This window comes from Emydura macquarii, unplaced genomic scaffold (assembly GCF_026122565.2).
Source record: "Emydura macquarii macquarii isolate MOO-44397 ecotype Brisbane River unplaced genomic scaffold, CSIRO-AGI_Emac_v2 contig_2156, whole genome shotgun sequence".
NCBI classification, from domain to species: Eukaryota; Metazoa; Chordata; order Testudines; family Chelidae; genus Emydura; species Emydura macquarii.
Window position 1 is genome coordinate 299,308 of NW_027132293.1, and position 25,213 is coordinate 324,520.

Here is a 25,213-nt window from a genome sequence, read left to right on the forward strand (position 1 = left end):
CTGGATTTTAAAAAGGATTGGAAAATTTTATAATCAATAACGTGTAGTGATGCGCCTTAATTCTCTGTCTCATTATCAAGCATCATAAGTGACAAACATAGCCAAAGTACAGAAGATTCCCTCAAGATTCTTGAAAATGCTACAAAAATAATTGTCGTAGCATACAGCAGTGGGAACACCTAAAGTGGAAGATGGTTCACCTTCATCTTTATGGCCAGGAATGACAGCCTGCTTCTCTCAAACTCAAGTATCATTTTCACTGGAATATGCACCCACCTCTCCCAGAACAAATTCCAGGTCGCTGAACTGCCTGTTTTCCCACAGTCTTCCATAATCTTCATGTAAAGTGCATTTTGGGTAACAAGAAAACTGAAATAAAGACAGATATAAAACCTATTATAATTTATTTCAGTTTATTATGGGGGCACACCACCAGCACCATGGCTAAGGTTGTCACTGGATTTCTACCCGGATGGCACCTTAACAACAGCTCCGAAAACAAACCACAGAATGTCCTGATCAAATACGCCAATGTACCCCCCCTGCAGGTTAGTGACTTTGTGAAAGGAAGGAGTTGGGTGGGGATCTGTTGTGGTAGGCAGGAAATACATGTCCTCAAAACGTGCAGGTTTCAAGATTTCAGGGCCAGGAGAATTACCTGTTTTCAGAAGCCCTTATGCAGGTGTCAGTGCCAGTAATCAGTGGTGGAAAGACTCAGTTTGGCACAGAACACTTCTGGAAATGTCACAACTTTAAAAATCCCAGCTATGAGGGTTTTTCCTTGCCCTTCTGCCATTCTGTCAACTTGTGCATGCAAATTCCCAGATACAGAACACGCATGCCATTGTCATGTTCTGCCATGAGGGGCCTCAATACATTAAATACATCACTCACAGAAAACAGAAGAACCATGAGGGAACTAGCTACCTTCTGGGGCTTGCTGGCATGACGGGTAATACCATGGAACACCAGGAGACAACAGGGAAATGGGGAGGGCCACACTCCAGAATGCAGAGGCTTCTCTGTAACCTCCTGCAGCTGCGGTACTTCCTGCTTTGCTGCCCTCCTCCATGCTCCCTGTTGTGGCTCTAGTTTTATGCCTACTGTAGTGAGGAGGTGTGGCCACCATTAGAGATTGACAGCCTGGAGGGCCCACAAACCATTCCTTGGTTGGCAGAGCCAGGAGGACTGCGCCATTTCCTCCAGAAGCAGAGGGGCGGACAGGAACTTGAAGTACAAAAGGCAGACCCTGCGGCTCAGTTGGGCTGGAGCTGCTGAGGGACACAGATGCCTTCTGCTTGCTGTGGGAACCCAAAGGGGACCCCGGCTGTGATGAGAACTTGCCAGAGCTGCTGGCCAATAAAGACACCAAGGAGCTGCTGGGGCTGCCACTGACCACCCACACTGGAGTAACCAAGGACCCCCATGGAACATAGGTACCACGCCAAGGGGATTTAGGAAGTAGCCCAGGGGATCTAGACTACAGTCTGGTCAGGCACTGGCCTAAATCTATGTTTTTTCACAACCCTGAGTGACAAAAGTTTTGCCGGCATAAGAGCGAGTGTAGACAAGCTCTTAGACTGTTTACTGGCCTGCCCTGCCCTGCCCTAGGGGTGGGGCCCCTAGACTCTGTATTGTTCAGGGCCCCAAGGGGGCCTGAGTTTCTTGGACAGCTAAGTCCTCCCTTGGCAGATCACCGTTCTACGGATGTGATGGCAAGGAGGTATGGCTGCCCTTGGAGACTGATAGCCCGGAGGGATGGCCACACACACTTCCAAGTGGTTGTGTGGGGCCTGGGAGCATGCTCAGTGCAGTCGGCATGTAGGAATTCTCTGGGGACGGAGCATGCTCAGCAGCAGGTCCAGAGCATACATAATGAACATGGAGGATCAGTGGGATCCGACTATGCTTAATATAGATGTAATTTTTGGAGATTTTAGCAACAAATCTCTAATGAAGAGGAGCATGTGAAAATAGTAATTTTTAGAGGCTTATAATTCAGACAAATCACCCCTTGCAAAATTTAAAGTGCCTGCTCCAAAGCATGGAGGTACTAGAGATCCTAAAAGAAACGGCTGTAAAAAATGTTTAACATTGGGAAAATATCTGAACTGCTTTTGCTGAAACTTTAAAAAAAAAAAATTCAGCCTGAGGCAGAAACTAAGCATAGAAAATTTCAGTGTGAACAGTGGAAGCTTAGGAATGATTAAGCCAGGGGTTTTGAACCTTTTTCTTCTGAGGCACCCACAACATAGACTCATATGGTCAGAAGGGACCATATTGATCATCTAGTCTGATCTCCTGCACAACACAGGCCACAGAACTTCACCCACCCACTCCTGTAATAGACCCTCTCCTAACCTAAGACTGAGTTATTGAAGTCCTCAAATAATGATTTAAAAACTTCAAGGTACAGAGAATCCACCAGCAAGTGACCCGTGCTCCATGCTGCAGAGAAAGGTAAAAAACTCTCAGGGCCTATGCCAATCTGCCCTGGGGAAAAAATTTCTTCCCGACCCCACATACTAAACCATGCGCATGTGGGCAAGACTCACCAATCAGACACCCAGAAAGAATTCTCAGTAGTAACTCAGAACCCACCCTCTCTAACATCCCATCACAGGCCACTGGGCACATTTACCACCAGTAGTCAAGATCAGTCAATTGCCAAATTAGGCTGTCCCATTATTCATCCCCTCCATAAACTTATCAAGCTCAGTCTTGAAGCCAGCTAGGTTTCTTGCCTCCACTGCTCCCCTTGGAAGGCTGTTCCAGAACTTCACTCCTCTGAGGGTTAGAAACCTTCCTCTAATTTCAAGTCTAAACTTCCTGATGGCCAGTTTATATCCATTTGTTCTTGTGTCCAAATTGGTGCTGAACTTAAATAACAACTCTCCCTCCCGGGTATTTATCCCTCTGATGTATTTTATAGAGAACAATCATATCAGCCTTCTTTTGGTTAGGCTAAACAAGCAAAGCTCTTTGAGTCTCCTCTCATAAGGCAGGTTTTCCATTCCTCAGATCATCCTAGTACCCCTTCTCTGTACCCGTTTCAGTTTGAATTCATCTTTCTTAAACATGGGACACCAGAACTGCACACAGTATTCCAGATGAGGTCTGAACAACACCTTGTATAACGGTACTAACACCTCCCAATCTCTACTGGAAATACCACGCCTGATGCATCGTAGGACCAAATTAGCTTTTTTCATGGCCACATCACATTGGCAGCTCATAGTCAGCCTGTGATCAACCAATATGCCCAGGTCCTTCTCTTCTTCTATCACTTCCAACTGATGTGTCCCCAGTTTATAGCAAAAGTTCTTGTTATTAGTGACCTTGCACTTTCCATTATTAAAGTTCATCCTATTTCTATTACTCCAGTTTATAAGGTCATACAGATCTTGTTGTGTGATTTCCTGGTCTTTCTCTGTATTAACACCTCCCAACTTTGTGTCATCCACAAACTTTGTTAGCACACTCCCACTTTTTGTGCTAAAGTCGGTAATAAAAAGATTAAATAAGATTGGTCCCAAGACTGATCCCTGAGGAACTCCACTAGTCCTTCCTCCACCCTGCCAGTTCACCTTTCAGTATGACTCGTAGTCTCCCCTTTAACCAGTTCCTTATCCACCTTCCAATTTTCATATTAATCCCCATCTTTTCCAATTTAACTAATAATTCCCTATGTAGAACTGTATCTAATGCCCTACTGAAATCTAGGTAAATTAGACCCACTGAATTCCCTTTGTTATAAAAACTCCAGACCTAGGAGGTGCCTTGGGGCTCCTGGCTTCAGCCACTGGGTGCATAGGGGGGGCCTTGGGGTTTCAGATGCAGAGAGGGGTGGGCTAGGGCTCCAGACTTCAGTCACCAGGCAGGAGCGGGGCTCAGGGTTTCTGTCCTGCAGGGCTCCGGGTGTGTGTGTGGGGCCTCGGGACTTCAACCCATGGGGACAATGGGGCTCTAGGCTTTAGACCCATGGGGGCACCAGGGCTCCAGCCCCGTGGCTCCATTCCCAGCTTTAGCCTCACTGAGGCTCGGTGCTTTAGCACCACGGGGAACACTGGGGTTCTGGATTTCAGCCCTGCGGGGGACACTGGGGCTCAGAGTGCCAGGCTTCAGCCATGGGGCACCATGGCCCACTGAAACCAGCTCGCAGCCCCTGGATTGAGAATCACTGGGTTAAGCAACTGAAAACAGGTGCTTATAATGGAAAATATTAGGCAACCTTAACTGTAGGCATTGCTGCCCATTCCATAACCCCATGTATCAGATTAACAAAAATTACCTGGAATCTGTACATTTCTCCACTTCTAATGTTATTGTCCACTGTTCCACCAAAGATGTACATGGCATCTGAGATGACAGCTGCAGCATGGAAGAGTCTCCCACTTGGCAGCTAGGAAAACAAGCACAAAAAAGCTCAGACCTATTTAAAAGGTACCTTTCAAAGAAGAATTTGTCTGTAAAAGAGCAAAAACGAGAAAGAAAACAATGTAATCTAAATGAATTATCAACAAACGGCTGGATCATCCTACTGTTAGATTCCAGAATTGCCTTGTTACATCTACAGATTCCCTTTCTGCCACTTTTAATGACACCTCTTTTGTTAAACTCCTAAATTATTTGTATTTTACATATGCAGGCTGTATGTATTCTGTAGGTAAAAATGTTCTGCAGAATACTCCTACTGCCAAGGAATTGAGCCTCAGATCTAAGATTCATTTAAAAAACAAAGTACATTGTTAGCCCATACAGATAAATCTTCCAAATGTGAACAAAATATGAACTAAGTGTTTATTCTGCAAACTGACAGCCTGAAATAAAGGTGTAAACTGTCCCATTTATGTCATGGGGGGTTTAACTCTGAACCCAAATTGGGACAATTTAAATGCAAACATTAACTGTTTCATGTTGGTCATTGTTACAGAACCATTCCACTAAAGTGCCTATACAGCAATGCTACATGCAAAGATGGATACTGTAAGTAGGAGACAGTGGAGCATCTGGTTGCTGTGGAGGGAGATGGGGGAAGAAACCTACCTTCCCCCTTCTGCAAAATGTCCAGTTATCACTGACCGTGTCCAAGAGAATGTATCTATCCATCCCCCACTGCAAAAAGCCCCCACTAAGTCTTAGTATCTATCTATCTATCCCCCACGGACTTCTGGGTGTCAACCACATTTGGCTGCCCCCCTGACTTCTATAATTCATAGACAGTAAGGCCAGACTGGACTACTGTGGTCATCTATTGAGTCTGACCTTCTGTATAACAAAGGCTACAGAATGACATCCAGTGATTCCTGTATTAAGCCCAGAACTTCTGGTTGAGCTAGAATGTAGCACTGAGAAAGAGACATCCAATTTAAAGACTTTGAGCAATGCAGTGCTTACCACATCCCTAGGTAAATTATTCCAGTGGTTAGTTCCCCTCACTGTTAAAAATTTGCTTCTTATTTCCAGTTTGAATTGATCTAACTTCAGCTTCTAGACACTGGATCCTGTTATGTCTTTGTCTGTTAGATTAAAAAGCCTTCTGCCATCAGAAATCTTCTCCTCATAGCGATACTGATAGACTATGATCAAGTCACCTCTTAACCTTCTCTTTGATGCACTAAATAAATTTAATTTCTGAAGTCTCTCACTGTAGGTAGGTTTCCCAGGCCTCAAATTGTTTTGGTAGCTTTTTTCTCATCCCTTTTCCAATTTCTCAACTTCTTTTTTTGAAGTGCAGACACCAGAACTGGATGCCGTACTCCACTAATGCCGAGTGAATGAATACCAAAGATAACAATACCTCCCTACTCCCATTTAATACTGCCCTACATATACATCGAAGAAGTGAATGAGTCCTTTTCCGCAGCATTGCACTGAGAGCTCATATTCAACTGGTTATGCATCATGACGCTTAAATCCTTTTCAGGGTAATTGCTTTCGAAGATATTGTCCCTCATCCTGTAATTGTGACTTATCTTCTTTCTTCCTAGACATAGGATCTTACATTTGGCTGAATAAAAAAGCATGTTGATTGTCTATGCCCTGCTTACCAAGTCTCCAGACCACTCTGTATACATGATCTATCCTCAACATTGTCACTCCACTAAACATTGTTTTCTGCAAACTTTGCCAGCAGTGATTTTAAATTTTCTTCCAGATCACTGATGAAGATCTATGAAACATATTGATAAAGATAATTGAATAGCACTGGTCCAGTCCAGATTCTTGTTGGATCCTTTTTGAAACACCCTCAATGAACAGATGAGGATTCTCCATTAACAATTTTGAGAGCTATCTACAAACCAGTTTTTAATCCATTTAACATCTGTTATATATATTTTGCATGGTACTCTTATTTCTCAATCAATATGTTATGTGGAATTAAGTCAAACTTCATATAGACGTCCACATGCTTACCTTGATCAATCAAACTTTTAATCTCATGAAAACATACCAAGTTCATTTCACAAGACCCATTTTCCAGGAAACCATATAAATTGGCATTATTTATATTGCCAACCTTTACCGCTATACCCTACTGCAGCTACCCTAATCATCATATGCATAATTCATGCCTCACCAATCTATTAGACTTCTTTGATGGGGGGTGGGGGGTGGGTCAATAAACATGTCGACAAAGGTGATCCACTGGTTACAGTGTACTTGGACTTTCAGAAAGTTGCTCACAATGCCATAACCAAAGGCTCTTAAGTAAAGTAGGCAGTCACAGAAAAATAGGGAAGGTCCTCTCCTGGATCAATAATTCATTAAAAGACCAGAAGGAAAGGGTGGGAATAAATGGTCAGATTTCAGAATGGAGAGAGATAAATAGCAGCATCCCCCAAGAATCTGTACTGGGCTCAGTGCTATTCAACATATTGATAAATGATCTGGACAAAGGGGTAAACAGTGAGGTGGCAAAGTTTGTAGATGATACAGATTTACTCGATGGTTAACTCGAAAGCTGACTGTGAAGAGTTACAAAGAGAAATCACAAAATGGGGTGACTGGGGAACAAAATGGCAGATGACATTCAATGTTGATAAATGCAAAGTAATATACATTGGAAAACATAATCCCAGCTATACATAGGGTCTAATTCTCTGAAAACATCTGCTCAGTGGGCACCTAACTTCCTATGTTCCTTTGAAAATCCTAGCCAGAACTTCCACAGACAGATCCTCCTCTTCCTGCTGCTCCCACCCACCCTCTGCCTCACCCTTAGAACCAGGGAATGATGCACTACTTTGGGAGCCAGAAACCATGAGGTCTTTAGTGACTTCTTCTATCAACTGGTATTAATAACTTTGTGCCCTTCACAACCTTATTATTGAAAAAGGCCCCACAGTCTACACAAGCTGGGAACAGAACTCAGCTGTCCATTCTCCACCATTTAGCCAATCCCTCTCAGAAAGAATCTGCCAGATACTACCATGAGAACTGGGCTCACAAACCACAGTGATGAGCAGCAGCATGACACTGGCAGACCAGGTGCCAGCTCTTGCTAAAACTGTAGGTATTAGCTAAGAACAGACAAACTCATAGCTGGAGACCAGACTAGTTCACCTGTATGTTAGTTTTGCTCAAAACAGGTATTAGTCTTACAAGAATGTATTTAATGTTTAGACTCAATGAAATGAGTGTAAGTTGCTGTCTTCATTGATCTCATTTGCAATGTCTGTATTCCATGCTACAAGAAAATAAGTAAGTTTTGCTTTATAACTTTGAAAATGTTTGCTCTGAATTTGTGAGTCCAGGACCAAGATGACATCGACACCCCAACTGGCTCCAGATGAATCACAAACACTTCCTGGGATGACAATGACCATCTTTTATACCATCTAAGAGACTGTCAAATGGGGTGGGGGAGGGGTATTCCTTCTAAAACCATCGCCAGCTAAAGGGAACAGGGGATGTTAAAAAGAGAGCCTTACTTAATACCTTACATTCAAATGCTTTAACTGTTTTTTCCTTTTCTTCTGTATCTTTAATACAAGGTTAAAAGGATGTTTAATAGTGTGTTTGCCATGGTGCTAACCAGGCTGAAGTCTGTGTGTGCCAAACCCCAGACTTTGTTTATACTACTTAATGTTAGACAGTAACTGGGTTCTGTTAACACTTTGGCCCATTTTTTTATCTAAATTAATACAGCATTCCCCACAGCTGAACTCAATGGGTTGAAAAGCAGAGCATCCATGGTGTTAAAATCAACATAGATAAACCTCTGCAAATTTCCATGGGGAGGCACCTAATTTGATTTAAACCCAGTTTGTATCATTTAGCTGAAGTGAATGCCTTGAGTATTTAAACTCAACCAATACAAACCAGGGTTAAATTCAACTGAGAGCATCCATGCAGGGGTCTGCACGGGTTTCACTAAACTGATTTAAAATGTGTGCAGAGAAAAGCCCTTTTAAGTGCCTAAATTCATGGTCTAGAACTGAGAAGCAAAATGGATCAAGTTAGTTTTTAAGGAAAGAAGCTGAAAAGAGAAAACGGAAAGGACTAGATTCTGAGTTCTCTCTACTGGAGTAGAATTTAGTTTTCAGTATTTTGTTTTTCACGTGCACTTTAGTTACCTCAGAGTCTGCTGTGGGCTGTTGCTTAACTGTTGTGATGCCGAAATCTAAACCAAATACATCTCGAGATTTTTTAAAACCACGTTCTTCTGAGGAGAAGGAAGGAGCTTCTTCTGGGGCAGCTACTCTCTCAGCAACTTCCGGATGGGACACCTGGTTACAAGATTTAAAAATAACAATGTGTAAAAGTATAGATGGGACGCATCAGAAACTGGACGAAGACCAGGATTCCTTCTTTAGCTGAGGGTCTGAAACATCAGGGCTATACATACACAACTTTTAAAATCAGCACATTGACAATAATATAGTCCTGTTCCAGGCCTGTTAGCTTTTTATCCACAAATATTTATTCTGCATTTACTCTCTGCGATGACAGAGCTACAATGTGAATAGAATTTCAAACATTTAAGGCCAGATCCACAGAGGTATTTAGGCCCCCTTCTTTCTCTTTAGGTGCCTAAGGCCACCATTTAGACACCACTGACGTTCTCAAAACCACTGCTCAATTGCTGCCAAATGCCAAGGAGTCTAAGTTTCTGCCGGTCAGCACTCACAAAGCCACTTAAGAATTGACACCACCCCATAGCTAACAAGCAGCTTGGAGTCCTAGCTCAAGCTAAAGCCATCCAGACCCCATAGTAGGACTCTCAAACAAGGCAGGAGAACGCCTCGCTCACCAGAGGGTCCATTCCTGTTGGCATGCTCAGAGCACACCAAAGACCTAATACACAAGACAGCTAGAAGTGAGAAGGTCAAGAATTTTTCAACAGCAGTATGTTTGTATGTGTCCCTGGTGATTAGGGAGCTTGTGTAGGATCTGGGAGACCTGAGTTCAAATCCTGCTTTGCCTCATTTGGAGCAAGAATTTGAACCCACCTCTCCCACATCACTGCCTAACAACCATGCTGCTGGATATCCTGGGATAGGTTTCTCTCTAGTTGGAACTGCTACACTTTCTATACGTAATTAAATGTTCATTGGGTCACAGAGAGAAAAAGAGACTGATCCTTGAGGCAGGAATCTTTTTTGTTCTGTTTATACAGTGCCTGATCCAAGATCAGGGCTCCTGAGGCACTACAGTAATGCTACTAGGAACACAGCCAAATGAGTAGGGCACTCACCTAGCATCCCAGTGAGCCAGGTTCACATCCCAACTCTATACAAGTGGAATAGCTTCAATAGGAAAGATTGAGAGAAACCTGCTCAGACTCTCCAACAGCCTGGTGGTTATGACACTCATCATTGACGTAGGTTTAAGCCCTTGATGTATATAAGCCAGATCAAGGATTTGAACTTCGGTCTCTCACATCCCATGTGAGTGCCCTAACAACAGGCTAGTGGCTGGTCAGGGTACACCTGTGTATGCACCTTCTGTCTTCTCCCACTCGCTGGGAGAAAGATCTGGGTTTTGGATGTCAAGTTGTGGGCTGGCTTACAGTGGACGGAAGGCCCAGAACCTCAAAGGTATTTAGAAGCCTAACTCCCACTGAAATCACTGAGAGTTAAGCACCGAAACACCTCTGAGGATTTGGCCTAAAGTGCTTCCCTCTGGCCTGTCAGTAAGGGGCCTAAATATCCTTGAGGAAATGGGCCTAAGCCCTGCCTTCCTCCTCCTCATTTTACTTGTGGTTAGCTTAAATGGCTGTCCGCCCAGCATGCTGGCTTTTGAGGCTCCCTTCCTTAGGTGCATAATTCTTCCCATGTGTTGGATGTGGAGCCTGGGCATCTAACTTGGGGCTGAGGATTACCTAGGGGATAGGTATTGTAACTCCTAATTACCTCTGTGGATCTGAGCCTTAGGTTATGTTGTCTTACTTCCTCCTCCCATTGTTCTTCATGATCAAACTGAGGGCTTCATTTAAAGTATGCAGCAGTAAATTGGAGAATAAACAGAGTGGGTAGGGAGGTTGATACTTGTCTGACATTTTGATTGTTTGGGCCAGATTCTCCCCTGCACCATGATATGGAGGAGAGTGGAGAGCAGGCCATCAAGGAGTTGGTAGTGGCTTCTTGGTTCTACACCCTGATATACAGTGGCTCCAGGGTGGCTTGGAGCAGCTGGGACTGCTCTAACTTTAGTCAAGTTGGCTATAATCCCCAAGGGACCATACTGTAATTGAAAACTGGTGAAGAGCAGCAATCTCCCACCCGATATGCCCCCAAACCACACCTTATGCCATATGTGGTGGGGTAGTTTTCCACCAAATGAGAGCAAAAGATCTGATTCCTGGAGGAGTATTGAGCTATGTGACTGTCTTCTCGCTTCTCTTTTTCGGCCACCTCTTAGAGTGAGATTACATTTTCTTAGCTATGAAGAACTGGTATTAGTTATATTATCAGCTCATGCTTTGCCTCGTTATTATGTTGTTTTCAATATTTTTATATTGTACATATATTTTAAAATACCTCTATTGCTTGTCTTTTGTCATTCTATTTAATTTACTCCAGGCATTTCTAATGCACTGTTGGTCTCTTTACAACCACCTGCAGAACTGTATCTCAGTGCTAAATGTATTATTAAGAACTGCATAAAATTAATTCCAAGTACATTCTGCTCATGTCAATTTTTCAGCTGTTAATTATTTAGAAGCTTTTCTCCTCCACTCCTTTCTTTCTCTCAACTTCTGTAACTGTGAGAAGGATTCTGAAGCCAGATGGATTCTGTTCTGTATAGGTGCTTGCATTGGTCTCATCATCATAGTATCTGAGCATCTTCTAACATCTGGCACACGTGATTCATTTTCTCTCATTCTCTCCCCAGCAGGGAAACAGACGGTTACTTACCTTTCGTAACTGTTGTTCTTTGAGATGTGTTGCTCATGTCCATTCCAATTAGGTGTGTGTGTGCTGCGTGCAGTCACCAGAAGGCTTTTTTCCCCTCAGAGGTACCCATAGTTTTGGCTCTGAAGCCCCCTGGAGTCGCACCTCCATAGTGCCCTATACAGGGCTCCGCCAACCGTCCATCTCCTCAGTTCCTTCTTGCCAGCAGACTCCGACAGTGGGGCAGGAGGGTAGGTCTTGGAATGGACACGAACAACACACCTCGAAGAACAACAGTTACAAAAGGTAAGTAACTGTCTTTTCTTCTTCGAGTGCTTTCTCATGTCAATTCCAATTAGGTGACTCAAAGCAACCCCCCCAGGTGGCGGGGTCGGAGTTCAACGTGATACTGATTGCAGAACTGCCCTCCCGACCACTACATCTTTCCTGGCCTGATGAGTGAGGGAGTAGTGTGCCACAAAGGTGTGGATGGAGGACCATGTCATTGCCCTACAGATGTCCTGGACCGGGACTTGGGCCAAGAAGGCAATTGAGGTTGCCTGGGCCTTTGTGGAGTGAACCGTCAATGGTGGAGCCGACACCTTCGTCATGTCATAACGTGCCTTGATTCATGATGTGATCCATGACGGGATCCTCTGTGAGGAGACCAGGAGATCCTCCATTCTATCCGCCATTGCAATGAAGAGCTGAGAAGTCTTCCTAAATGGTCTTGTTCATTCAATGAAGAAGGCCAACGCCCTTCTAACGAGTGAAGACTCTGCGCACAGCTGTCAGCATGCGGCTTGGGGTAGAAAACCGGAAGAAAAATGTTGTGGTTTGAATGAAACTGTGAAATTACCTTCAGAAAGAAGGCTGGGTGCAGCCACAGATGAACCTTGTGCTTAAAAATATTGTATAAGCAGGCTCCGATGTCAAGGTCCTTAGTTCCGAAACCTTTCTGGCCAAAGTGATGGCCACTAGGAAGGCTACCTTCCACAACAGGTACAGGCAAGAACATGTCGCCAACAATTCAAATAGTGGCCTCATCAACATGGACAGCACCAGATTAAGGTCCCATTGGGGGACCGGTTGCTGTGTTTGGGGGAACATCCTGTCGAGGCCCTTGAGGAAGCGACCTACCAAGAGGTTCCCAGGCTGTGGCTCTGGAAAGAGCAGAATTGAATGCATTTTCTGTTGGATTTCGTCTCAAACAGATGTATCTAGGGAGTCTCCCATCTTCGGAAGATATTGACTACGTCTAGACAGAGAGACCACTCATGTATAGATATCGACTTGCTGAGGTGGTCTGCGATATGTTCTGTGATCCCGGTAGATATGGGGCTTCTATGTGTATTACGTTTGCTATACAGAAATGCCAGAGGTCGAGGGCTTCCTGGCACAGGAGAGAGGAGCAAGCACTACCCTGTCTGTTTATATAGAACATCGCTGTCGTGTTGTCCATTTTGACAATGACACACTTACCCTCCAGATGAGGCCTGAAGGCTTGACAGGCAAGTCTTACCACTCTTAGATCTCTCACACTCATGGGAGTTAACAGGTCTTCCTGCAACCAGAGCCCCCGGGTCCTTAGGAAGCCCAAATGGGCCCTCCAACCAGTGTCCGATGTGTCGGTTGCTAGGGTGAGGGTGGTGGATGGACCTCTAAATGGGATTCCCGTGCAAACCACACCCTGGTTTAACCACAATCAGAGTGAGTCCGATACCAGTGTTGGGATCAACACTACCTTCTCTAAGCTGTCCCTGGATCGCTGGTATAATGAGGCCAACCATGCCGGCAAATGCCTCATGTGCAGTCTGGGATGCTGGACTATGTAAGTACAGGCTGCCAAGTGACCCAATAGTTTTAGGCAATTCCTGACGGTAGTCACAGGGTGATGTTTCTATTCCTCTACGATGGAGAAGACAAGAAACGAGCTTCCGGAAGAGAAGCCCTGGCCAGGTTTGAGTATATGACATTCCCTATAAACTCTATCGTTTGAGTGGGTGCGAGGGTTCACTTTTGCTTGTTGATCAGGAGGCCTAAGTTGGCAAATGTCTGGCTTACTAGTTCTATGTCTGATTGCACTTGCTGTCAGGAGTGAACTTTGACCAACCGGTCATCTAGATAGGAGAATACAAGTCTACCCCTTCATCTGAGGAACGCGGCCACCACCGCCATGCACTTTGTGAAGTCTCTGGGGGCCGCCGAGAGGCCAAATGGTAGCACCGTAAACTGGTAGTGGGACAGTCCGACCACGAAACTGAAAAATCTCCTGTGCCTCGAGATGACTGATACATGGAAGTATGCATCCTTTAGGTCGAGAGCGGCATACCAATCTCCTGGATCCAGATAGGGGACGACTGACGCCAGGGGGACTGTGCAGAACTTCAAATTTTTAAAGTATTTCTTGAGGTTTCTACGGTCTAAAAATCGGTCTGAGGCTGCCCTTGGCTTTCGGGATTAGGAAGTATCGGGAATAGAACCCTTTGCTCCTCAGAATTGGTGGGACCTCTTCCACCGCTCCTACTTGCAGAACCTGCTGCACTTCTTGAATGAGAAGTTGCTCATAAGAGGGATCCCTGAAAAGGGACATTGAGGATGGGGAACGTGAGGGAGGGAGTTAAATTGGACAGAGTATCCCCATTCTACCCTCCATAGGACCCATTCGTCTGATGTGATCTGGGCACACGCATGGTAGAAGCGGTATAAGCGGCTGGAAAATAAACGAGATGCAGGATCCAAGGTCCATATTGGTATGCTGTACCCAGGCACACCCTCAAAAGTTGTGCTTCTGGCCTGGGGGCTGCTTCGTCGATCCATTGCCGCAGCTTGATGACGTTTGATAAGGCCTCCTCCTATTGTTCTTGCCTCTTCTTCGATTAAAGTCCCGCCTTTGTTGAGGCTGATAGAAGTGAGGCGGTGGCTGAGATCTAAGTGATGGCTCTGTGGTGCCGGTGTATGCAAGCCTAGAGATTTGAGGGTGACCCTAGAGTCCTTAAGGCTGTGCAGCTGTGAATTAGTCTGGTCCGAAAATAAGGACCGACCCTCAAAGGGGAGGTCTTGTATAGTCTGCTGGACCTCAGGTGGGAGACCAGAGGCCTGCAGCCACAAACTGCGGCACATTGCAACCCCAAAGCCATGACATAGGCCACTGTATCTGTGGCCTCCAATGGCCCCTGGAGCGAGACTCTGGCTGTTGTTCTGCCTTTATCTACCAGGGCCATGAACTCTTTCTTCGCGTCCGGGAGAACCGAGTCTGCGAATTTCAGTATGGCCCCCCATGTATTAAAAGAGTATCTACTCAATAAGGCCTGCTGATTTGCCACCCTGTGTTACAGGCCCCCAATGGAATAAGGTTTTCCTGCCAGAGGTCCATCCATTCCACATCTTTGGCCTTTGGTGTGGGCCCTTGGTGTCCTTGCCTCTCCCTTTCATTCACTGCTGCGATGACCAAAGGCCCTGGGAGTTGGCGAGTATAAAGATACTTGTAGTCCTTAGCTGGTACAAAGTATGTTCTTTCAACTCTTCTGGCAGTCGGGGGAATTGAGACAGGAGTTTGCCACAGAGCCTTCATGTTTTCGTTGATGGTCTTAATCAAGGGGAAGGCAACCTTAGCAGGACCTGACAGTGTTCATGTCCTTATTTATAGTGCTCCAACAGAAAGTGAGGGGTCTTAGGCTATATATGGGAATGTCATAGATTTGTTGGCCATGAGTCACTATCTCATTTTCAGCTGATACAATCACCACCACTACTGAGATCTCAAAGCCAAATTTACAGTATTTGGACACCTAAAGATGGAGACAGGCATTCTTGTAAATCCTATTTGTTGCCTAAGTGAGTTAGGTGCCTAACTGCAATTGACTTCAATGGAATATAAGCACCTAACCTGCTTACGTACTTTTGCAAATCCCACTAGGCTCCCAGCTCTATCTCTAGCAACTAAATTCCTTTGTAAATCTGGCCCAAAATGCCTACAAGAGATCCTGGCTGAAGACCCCTTGGCTCAAATGGAACCCAGCCACAACGGAAGTGATGCTGGTTGGAAGGGGGAAATGCTTCTGAGATTCAGTTCTTTCCCCCTACAAACACACACTTTCTGTTGGTGGCAGATAGCCCCCGTTCAGCAAAGTGGATGTCAAGCTTGGATGACCAGGTGACATCACCGTTTAAAATCTATTTCTTCCACCTCCAGCTTGCTAGGACACCGGACCATCCTTGCTCCCTACCAAGGACCTGGCCTCTTTCATCATTTGTCACCTCCAGACTGAATTACTGCAATCTACTCTACCTGAACTGAATGTAAAAACAATACAGAGGTCCCAGCTAGCACAAAATGTGACTGCCCATCTGCTCCATGCTCTATGGTGACATATACACACTAAACCTGAACTTCACCCATCCACTGGCTCCTTGTTAATTTCCAGTTTAAGGCTTCAGTCCTAATCTTCAGAGAAGTAAATAGATGAAAGCTATATTAAACATGAAATTTTATCTATGAACCACTGAGACATCTGTGCTCCTTTGGGACAAGGTACAGCACAAAGCCCAGGACAAAGCACATGGGAGCTGGGAACAAGCCATTCTCAGCTGATGGGAGCTGGCGATAGGATGAACTTTCAGAGATCAGGCAAATCCAAAGTATGATCATCTTTAAGAAATGTTGCAAAACACTCCTTTTAAATAAATCCTTTCCACAGCGCAAAAGACACAACACTGATACACCCTTCGATCCCTCCAACCCCCCCCACACACACACACACAAAAAGAAAAAGCCAAAAAGAGACCTGAACCTGTCGAACAAATCAGACAAACCCAGTTCGGGTTTTACCTTGACAATGGAGGCGAATCCAAAACTCTCTGAAGTCCTTTGTGGACTGCACTGTTGGTAACTGATTTTATATGGAAGGTGCTCAGATACCATGGTGATGGGTAGCATATAAAATCCTAAGATAGACAGACAGTAGTGTAGTGCTGCACATTTATTAAAAAAGAGCCATTTTTATTTCCTGTACAAAGGATCTCAGTATTTTTTATAAGCTTTTCAGACTAACCATGGAGCGGATCCCACTTCAAATGAGCTTGGATGTAGTGGTATTCCTGGAGTTTATAGCGACTCAGAGTGAATCTGTCGCCGACAGTATTTGATGATTGCCTGGTGTAAAGGGGGTGGTATTAAGGAGCCATAAAGCTTGCCCCAGCTTTGGCTGTCAAGCTTAGCCCGAGAAGTGTATTGATGAAATGATATTGACCTCCTTTATAAAGTACTTCGAGCTTTACTGGTGAAACAGCTATATAAGAACTACATATTATCATTATACTGACGTCTTTATGGAGGGAATGGGGGACGGTACAAGAAAAGGACATCACTTTATGTTCCACTATATATTAAAATTAATTCATGTAGCAGTGAAACTGCCCTCAGGTGGACTGTAGCAACTACACACAGCAACAAACATAAGAGTTTAGGGACGGGAAGTGAAAAATACTACATCTCAAATGAAGCTGCCAGAGGCAGTTCTGCCAAAGGCAGAAGAGAGTTAGTACTCCTGCCTCATTCACTATAGATCTTACACTAAGAAAGAGTAAGAATGGCAGACTGCATTTTTTTAATATAAACTGGTTCTAAGGACGGTAGCCCAGATTCTCTTGCCCTGAAGCAGATCCCTCAAAGCTGTTATCTGGTTAATGCTGACCATTTGGGAATTCCCTTGCTGACAATACCAGCATACCCAGCTCTCACTCCAACAGCCCACCCTAGTGCAGCAGGCCTGGTGAGAGCAGGAGAAAGTGTGTCAGAGGCAGTGGTGGAGTATGGACATGCGCCACCAATTCTTAGCTGGCAGTTTCTTGGGGACCAATAAGGTGTGGCAAAAGCAGGCACTAAATGTTCTAATTATGCCAGGCCACCAATGATCAGCCCACAGAATTGGGGAGCTGTAATTGGTTACTGATGCCCCATTGATACTCTTCTACACTGACCTGAGTTCAACCCATAAGAGAATCTGATCAGCTTTGTCTGGCATACCAATGCTTTGTATTAATAGACGACAAACGTGTATCTAACTTTCTTTAAAACTGTGTGATATATTGTATTTGAGACACAGTATGCGATCCTGTAATCAGTGTATAAGTGCATGTCTAACATAGGTCGACTTACAGCCATCGCAGTAATTACTGCAGTGGTTCATGTCCACACTGCTGTTCTCTGGTCAGTGGCGCATGTCCTCACCAGGAGCACTTCCCACGACTGAAGAGGGGCAGTGGTGGTGGCTGAGAGCCCTTCGTGCAGCTCCCTGCAGGGAGCCCGGCTGCCTCAGGCTTCTCGGATCCCCGCTTCCCTGCCTGGAGCAAGGGGCAACCAAACGGGCTTCTCAGCTCCCTGCTCCTCACAGGGAGCCTGGGCAGCAGTTCAACTGGGACCACAGAACAGGAAGCTGGGGCAGCAGGCAGCCAGCGCAGCAGACAGGCTCAGAGTGGGACACTGCATCTCTGTAACTACAGTGAAATAAGCCTTACACCTCTCGTGAAGGTGGTGTTATGATGTCGGTATAGTGGGGAACTTACATGGGTGGGAACAAGGCTGTAGTCTGTACCCTGACATAATTAGGTCAACATAAGACATCTTATGTCAACCTAATGCTGTAGCATAGGCCAAGCCTGATATTGCATATGCACAAGGACACAGAGCTATACCTGGCCCCCAGCAGAAGTCAGAGTAGCCCTTATGCTCTGGAACACTCTCCTTTCCCCAGAGGCATTCCTCAGGAGATGTTTCTGCATGCTTTAAACCACCATACTAGTGTGAAGTGGTCATAATGTAAGAGAGAATTAGCCCTAATGACATCTCTGGAAGTTTTAATTTCTCTGTTTGGCATAATTCAATAGAGTGTAGTGTATGGAGGAAAAAAATATGTCAGGTTAGTGCTTTAAAACAAAGGCCAAGGATTCACAGCTATCACTACAAAGATCTGAATCAATTTTGATATTATCTACTGATGAGTAATTTAAATAGGGTGCATTAAGAACAGCGTGCTCTCTTAAAATTCTTCATTCAAGTGGCTGCAAGAACAAATTAAGGAAAAATATCTATGCACATAACATAAAAGTACAATATTTTTTCTACCCAAAGTGCATGCTTAGGTGTATCGTATGTTGCCACCCAAAAGTAGAATTTAAAACCAGGTGGCCAATTCCCCACTCCTTGGAACTACAGTGCATTTTCAAAGATTATAAAGCCACAAGTGACCATAATGATCTTTCCAGCCTGACCTTCTGTTTAACACAAGCCATAGGAATTCTTTGAATTAATTCCTACTTGAACTAGAGAATATCTTTAAGACAACCCTCCCATCTTGATTTAAACATTCAGTGATGGACAATCCACCATGAACCCTGGTAAATTGTTCCAACGGTTAATTATGCTCAGTGTTTTAAAAAAAAAAAAAAAAGTGCCCCTTATTACCATTCTGAACTTGTCTAGTTTCAACTTTCAGCCATTGGATCTTGTGCTAGGCTGAAGAGCCCATTATCATCAATTTTTGTCCCACCTGGAGATACTTACAGACTGTGATCCAGTCACCCCTTAACCTTCTCTTTTGTTGAACTAAACAGATTAAGCTCCTTGCATTTCTCGCTATAAGTCATGTTTAATCATTCTTGTGGCTCTTTTTTGACCTCTCTCCAATTTACCAACATTCTTCTTGAGCTGTGGACACCAGAACTTGACACAGTATTTCAGCAGCATTTGCACCAGTGCCAAATACAGAGGGAATAGAACCTCCCTACTCCTACTCAATATTCTCTTGGGTTTTTTTATATTACCTGTGTTTGGCACTGGTGCAAACAGGAATTAATGCAATGTTTATTCACATTAGTTTTCTTCACCACAGAGTCACATTGGGAGCTCATGTTCAGTTGATTACCCACTGAGCTAGCTTGTGTTAACTGAACCCCACCTAAACCTAGATAAGCCCTCTGCTACTCTTTTGCACTTTCCCTACTGTCCTCCACATATACAATCCTACGATCTCTCATCGTTGTTTCAGGGCACGGTATGGGAGGCATGGCCATAACTCCGTATTTCCTTGTTTTCAAAGAACAGTTGAGCCAGTCTGTGTGTTCTGAAAGAGCACAAAGGCAACGCTAGGCAGTTTTTAATCTGCATTAACCGAGGTTTCTGGCAGTGAATTTCACTTATTTATTGAGAAAGTGGTAGAAGCAAGGGGGCCACATTGACAGGTACCTGGGGGAGTGAGCCCCAAGGGAGCTTTCTGAGCACAGCTCACCACCATTCAGCTACCAACTCTGACTTTCTCCTGAGTCCTCCTTGCTAGTGGTAAGCCATCAGAAGGAGACAGAGCATCCACCAGCAGCAGATGGCAAATGAGAGGCCAAAATCTGGGCCTAGCATATGAGGAAGGTGCTCTGTACAGCTATCTGCAGTATAGAAGTCCCATAGAAGTACAAAGAGGCCCATTCATCACCATGAGACTCTCTCAGTTGAGACCACCCCAAGGAGATGCATATAGCCTGACAAAATAGTTCTGAAGGTGAGCACTGGTCCTTTCATCTCAATGGGTATTTGTCTTCCTGTTCTCAATCTCAGCACGGTGCGCCTGGGTATGCATGAAGTGGCTTATTCTCCCTTTATGTGGAGTCTGGGCATCTATATTGATAACCAGTCTTTCTAAATCCCCAAATCAGGTAGCTACTGAATAATCTCGAGGACAAACTTGCCAAGAGATTTTAGAACTGGCACCAAACTATATCTCTCTACACTGATATACTTGTTGGGACGGTGCTGAATCACTATATAGCATCACAATGGACAAGTTTGGTGAGTCTGAGTGCTAGAGGATGCTGGGAGCAGGGCCTCATAGCACTGGACTGTGGATAACCACTGAAAAGGCCAAACTTGCAGTTGGCATCAATGTGTGTCACAAATGTTTATCCAGACCCTATGTAAGCAGTTATGATGATGTGGAAGACCAATGGTCATGGTCAGCCCATGGGCGGTTCGCCACATGTAGGCGTGTAATGGCTGGGTCAACTGACCCTACAGAATGACGTGACAGCAGGTGCCTGGAGGGGAGTAGTCCACGATAAGTGAATATCAGCCAATCCCTGCAGCCCCCTCCCAAATTATGAATTAATTGGAATATGCCACATAATTCATTGGCAAAGCACAGTTTGGGGACATGTGACTTCTTTGGGAAGAGAATATAAGTACTGGGAAGATCACATGATATCTAGCTTTGTCTATCTATATCTCATATACCCAAGAGGGCCGGTGATACTGTCAGACAGAAGGATTAAGACCAGAGCGCCTTGGGGTAAACTAGATCCTGCTCCGAGAGATCATAGATCAGAGGGCCTCAGGGTAGCCAAGATCCCACTGCTAGGGACTCAAAAAATAGACCAAGGACCTGGGGGAACATGAAGGAGGAAGTGACAGTCTTCACCTAGGAGTGGTAGCTATCCCGCTTTGCTTACCAATCAGGATACTATGTGGGGCCAGCATAGTTACTGAGGGTTTATGCTTTGGAAATTGAGGCTAACTAAGGAGAGGCATTGTATAGTCTTTTCTATTTGTCTGTGATACCTGCTTTTCAATAAAACAATAGGTCTGCACTGAAGATACTGACTTTTGGCCTTCACTGGTATGGTTATTGGGTGCGCAGCTATGGGCATGAATTGATCTGAATTAATCCCTGATTCAACAATACTATAATTACAGGCTGGAAGCAAAGCAGGAATTGTGCAAGATATTCAAGCAGGAGCTCAACAAAATCAGGAGATGAGTCAGGGATTTTAGATTATCAGAGGTTTGCCAATGTTTGACTAATCAGAGTGTGACATTCCAGGGTGCAATCTAGACCAGTGAGGGGTTGTGTCACCACCTGCCCTGCAAATTAGGGAGCCTCATAATGCTTTGCTGCTGTAGCACTCAACATGGGCTTCTCACAAACAGTGAAACAACATGTAGGTCACATCCTAAGTGTCTCAGCAAACAACCAGCCACATTCTGGCTTCCAGCAATCTTGATTACTACTTGCAGGGTGCCCCCAACACACACACACTCAGTCCCAGATCTCCCCAAAAAACATGTTCTGCACTGTCTAGCCCTCTCCTGGACAGTCCAGATATATTAGGGCCATTGCCCCCCTAAAGAGATCAATTTAACGCAGTCTGCTACCTTAAATAGAGTTACCCAAACAATTCACAACACTGGATTAGTTTTGATTAAAGAATAAAGCAAGTTTAATTACCTACAAAGAGATATTTGTACTCACATAAAAGCTATACGTTATTAAAGTCAGAAATGGTTACAAAATAAATATAAAACACTTTCTAAACTTAACTAACTAGACTTAGTTCAAGGTGAAATCCTAAACCACGTTTCTAGTAACATTGCTGACCAAACTCTCAGGCCAGGGTCTACTCCCACACTCTAACAGCAGTTTCTTTTGTCTTCTTAGTGAAAAGAGAGAGATAGATAGGAAGAGAAGTTGGGGTGTTTCTTCCCCTTAGTTTTATAGTTCAGTCACCCTTTGAAATGCATTTTCCTGAGGGTTAACCCCAGAGCAAGTTCCTTCCAGCTGTGAGGATGGAGATACGAGGTCTTGTTGTGAAAGAGGTTTCATGCTGTTTGCTAAAATGCAGATTTTCCCTGCCTCCCTCTTGCTATTTCAAGGACCTTGTTTACTACTTATAGGTAAATTGAGGTAAATACATTCCTTTGTCTAAGACCTGCTTTACCAGTTTTGCCTAATCAGGGCTGCATGGGTTTGAACATGTGACAATGTGATGGGATCTGCCAGGGTTCAACCTGGAACTGTGAGGAACACTATGCCCCCTTAACTCTATAGCCTGGGCTGTCTCATACAAAGCCTCGTTAGTGACAAGCAGCAGACCCCTCGGGGCACTGTTATCACCTAGTGCAACAGCAGGTGGCGCTTCAAACCTAGCTAGATTGCATGAGTACTTGCTCATGAACCAACAATAGAGAGGCCCCAGCCAACTCTCCTCAGCTCCCCAATTTTGCACCACAGAACTGTTCGTCTTGCACTGGTCAGAAACCTGGCAAAATCCCCTACATCCTTACCTCACCAGACACTGGAGCCCTGTGGAGCTGTCTCCCAGCCCCAGGATTATGTCCATGCAAAAAATCCATTTCTCCTCTTGCAGTCACCCTGTGATCCCCACTACTAGCACTGGGATCTCCCCCACTCGCTTTTCCTATTGGGTTGTGATCTGTGCTCTCCAGGCTAAGCAATGCACCGTTTCCTAGCAGCTTTCCGGGTTGTACCAGCCTGGGGAATTCCCTCTTCCCCTCTGCTGGATGAGTCATTTGCATTTTCTTAGACAACCATCTCTTCAGTAGGATTTGCATCCCGACACAGAGTTAATTTCCACAAGCATATCAGTACCGGTGTCTTGAAAAACTGAGACCTGGATTGGGGTACCTGCCATCACTCCTTTCTCTGTCCCTGTGAAGTCAGTTGTGAGACTGCCCTCTAAGACATCTCTCTATGCCAGTGGTTCCCAACCCGTGGGGGCTTTTGAAGTGGCCCACCGCTTCCCTCCCAGTGGCTGCAGAAAGAAGCTGCTGCCTGAGGAACCAGGTGGAGTGCATTGCCGCGGGGCTAAAAGACGGTGCAGGCTCCTTGCTGCAGCCAAGGGAACGAGAGAGCAGTGCTCCCCTGCCCCTGACTGTAGCAGGGAGCACGGCACAGCGCTCCGCCTGGGTCCCTAGGCACTGGGGTCACCGCTGGAGCCAGAGGAAGGGGAACACAACTCCCATCCCCCAGGCTGTAGAAGGGAGCTGCTGCCTAATGACCTTCCATCTGGCTGAGGTAGTGGGGCGTGGGGGCTGCTGATGGAGCAGCAAGGATCCACCATGCTTGAGGGGTGGGTCTCTAAAAATCAGTGGCTTCCGGTTTGGCCTGCACTTAGCAGACCAACCACTGTGACTAGCTAGCTGCCAGGCCATGTGCTTCACTGTGCAGTGACAGTCACTCATCTACACTAGTGCTTTGTAAGTGTGTGACACACTGTTTGTAGGTGTAAAGTAGTCAATGTAAAAATGAGCACAGTAGCACCAAAAGACTCAAAAAAGCAGAAGTCAGAGGACATTGCAGTTGGAAATGTATCTTGCCATGAGTTTAACAGAGCGTGGAAAGGAAGATACATATTTACAATGGGAGGTGGCAGAAAACCAGTCTGTTCGGTTTGTGGGTTTTGTGTTTCTGTGTTGAAAAAATACAACTTGGAACGACACTACAAATCTAATCACACAGACCTTGATGCGAAATATCCAATCAGCTCTGATGTATGATGGGAGTATGAGGCCAGGAAAGAGTGCACTGAGCAGTCAGCAGTCATTATTTGTGAATAAATATGAGCAAAGCAGAAGTGCAGTTGTTGCTTCCTGAGGTGGTGGTAACTTCAGCTGCAGTGCAGGAGTTGGTTTCAACCACCCCCACATACCTGAAGGCATGCTGCTTTCCCCTACTGCATAGGAATCAAAAGAGATTTTTTCCGTTCCCCTCAGCAGCTCCTCGGGCCTCAACCCCTCCCTCCTGGGTCCCAGCCTGATACTCCTTGCTGTGGGCAAATACTTCAACAACCTGAGCTACATGGAAAAAATCATTTCCAAGAATCACATCAAATGAGGTCTTCCATCACACCACAATCAAAACACTTTCCAAATCTTCCCACACCACATGAATTTTAGCTAGTGGCACAGGGTATCTGATCCTGCCCACATCTACAATTTCTACCATTTGAGCAGGTCATATGCTGGCATCTGGGGCCACACTCTGCTTAACCAGGGAAATTGGAGCCCCTGTATATCTCCATCCTAAGCATTCCCTGCCATTAATTTTGGAAATCCTAACGTGCTCCATATCTGGTTCTGCAGAGGCTAATCTTGCAAAACCAATATGGTAAAACTCGAGCACCTAAGGGGCTTCCATGCTTAGGAAAGCAACATTCACATGGGCTGTTGGCTGCCTGTTTGCTTCCAGCACAGACCACCTATTCCTCAGGTGATCAGTGGAATTATAGTGATAGAACTTTTTGGGTTCTTCTGTTTTCAGAGGAGATTTGGGACAGGGATAAGAGGAATGGGTTTGGGGAGGTGAATGCCCAGCTTTGCAGCCAACCTTTTACTTCCCAGGAGTAAAACAGAAGCCCTGCTTCCCACCAGGTTGAAAGCAAACCACAGAAAGGGGGGTTTAAATAGATGCCTGGGTCTGCTCAAAGGCATCAACTAGAGAAGCCATCTCATCCACAGTTTTTACATTTGTGTCCCATAGACAGTTTCACATCATCTTTACATATGCTGAGGAAATGCTCCTGAGCAAAAAGGTCTAACATTCCTTCAAAAACTTGTAATCCCTTTGCCCCTCATCCACTTTGCCATCAAATCTTTCATTTTGTTTGTATATTCCCCATTACTCATGTTAACATTCCTCTTAAGATTTCTAAATTTCACTGTTTCAGAGGGAATTCTAAATTGTTTCAAAACCACTTCTTTGAATTTACCATAATCTAAAGTAACCTCCAATGGCATCTCATTGAAGATATCCAGATCTTTACTAGTTAACTTTGAAACTAAAGTGGGGATTTTCTTGTCCTTAGGGATTTGATGAATTACACACAGCCTCTCAAAGGGAGTGAAATATTCTACAATATCACCTCTCTTTGTATGCTGAACACAATTGTTCCCATTTGTGGATTTTTGGAGAGGTGGGAATAAGTGGTGGGGAAGGATTCTGGTTCTGCTTTTCCAGCAGGTCCAGTTGGTGTTTCTGCTCTCTTTCCTTCTCTTCCATGACTAATTTTCTACACTCTCTCTCTCTCTCTCC

At 44.9% G+C, this 25,213-nt stretch overlaps 1 protein-coding gene across 8 annotated transcripts in view; it reads right to left on the minus strand.

Moving 5' to 3' along the window:
- The window catches only part of LZTR1 (leucine zipper like post translational regulator 1), a 116,738-nt gene that overhangs the window by 51,287 nt on the left and 40,238 nt on the right, over window positions 1-25,213 (minus strand). For all 8 annotated transcript variants that reach the window (XM_067558612.1, XM_067558610.1, XM_067558613.1 and 5 more), the window contains exons 8-10: window positions 8,580-8,732; window positions 4,292-4,402; window positions 277-369 (exon numbers count right to left, since the gene is read on the minus strand). In XM_067558612.1, the coding sequence (XP_067414713.1) occupies window positions 277-369; window positions 4,292-4,402; window positions 8,580-8,732 (357 nt within the window). The remainder of the gene's footprint in view (window positions 1-276; window positions 370-4,291; window positions 4,403-8,579; window positions 8,733-25,213) is intronic.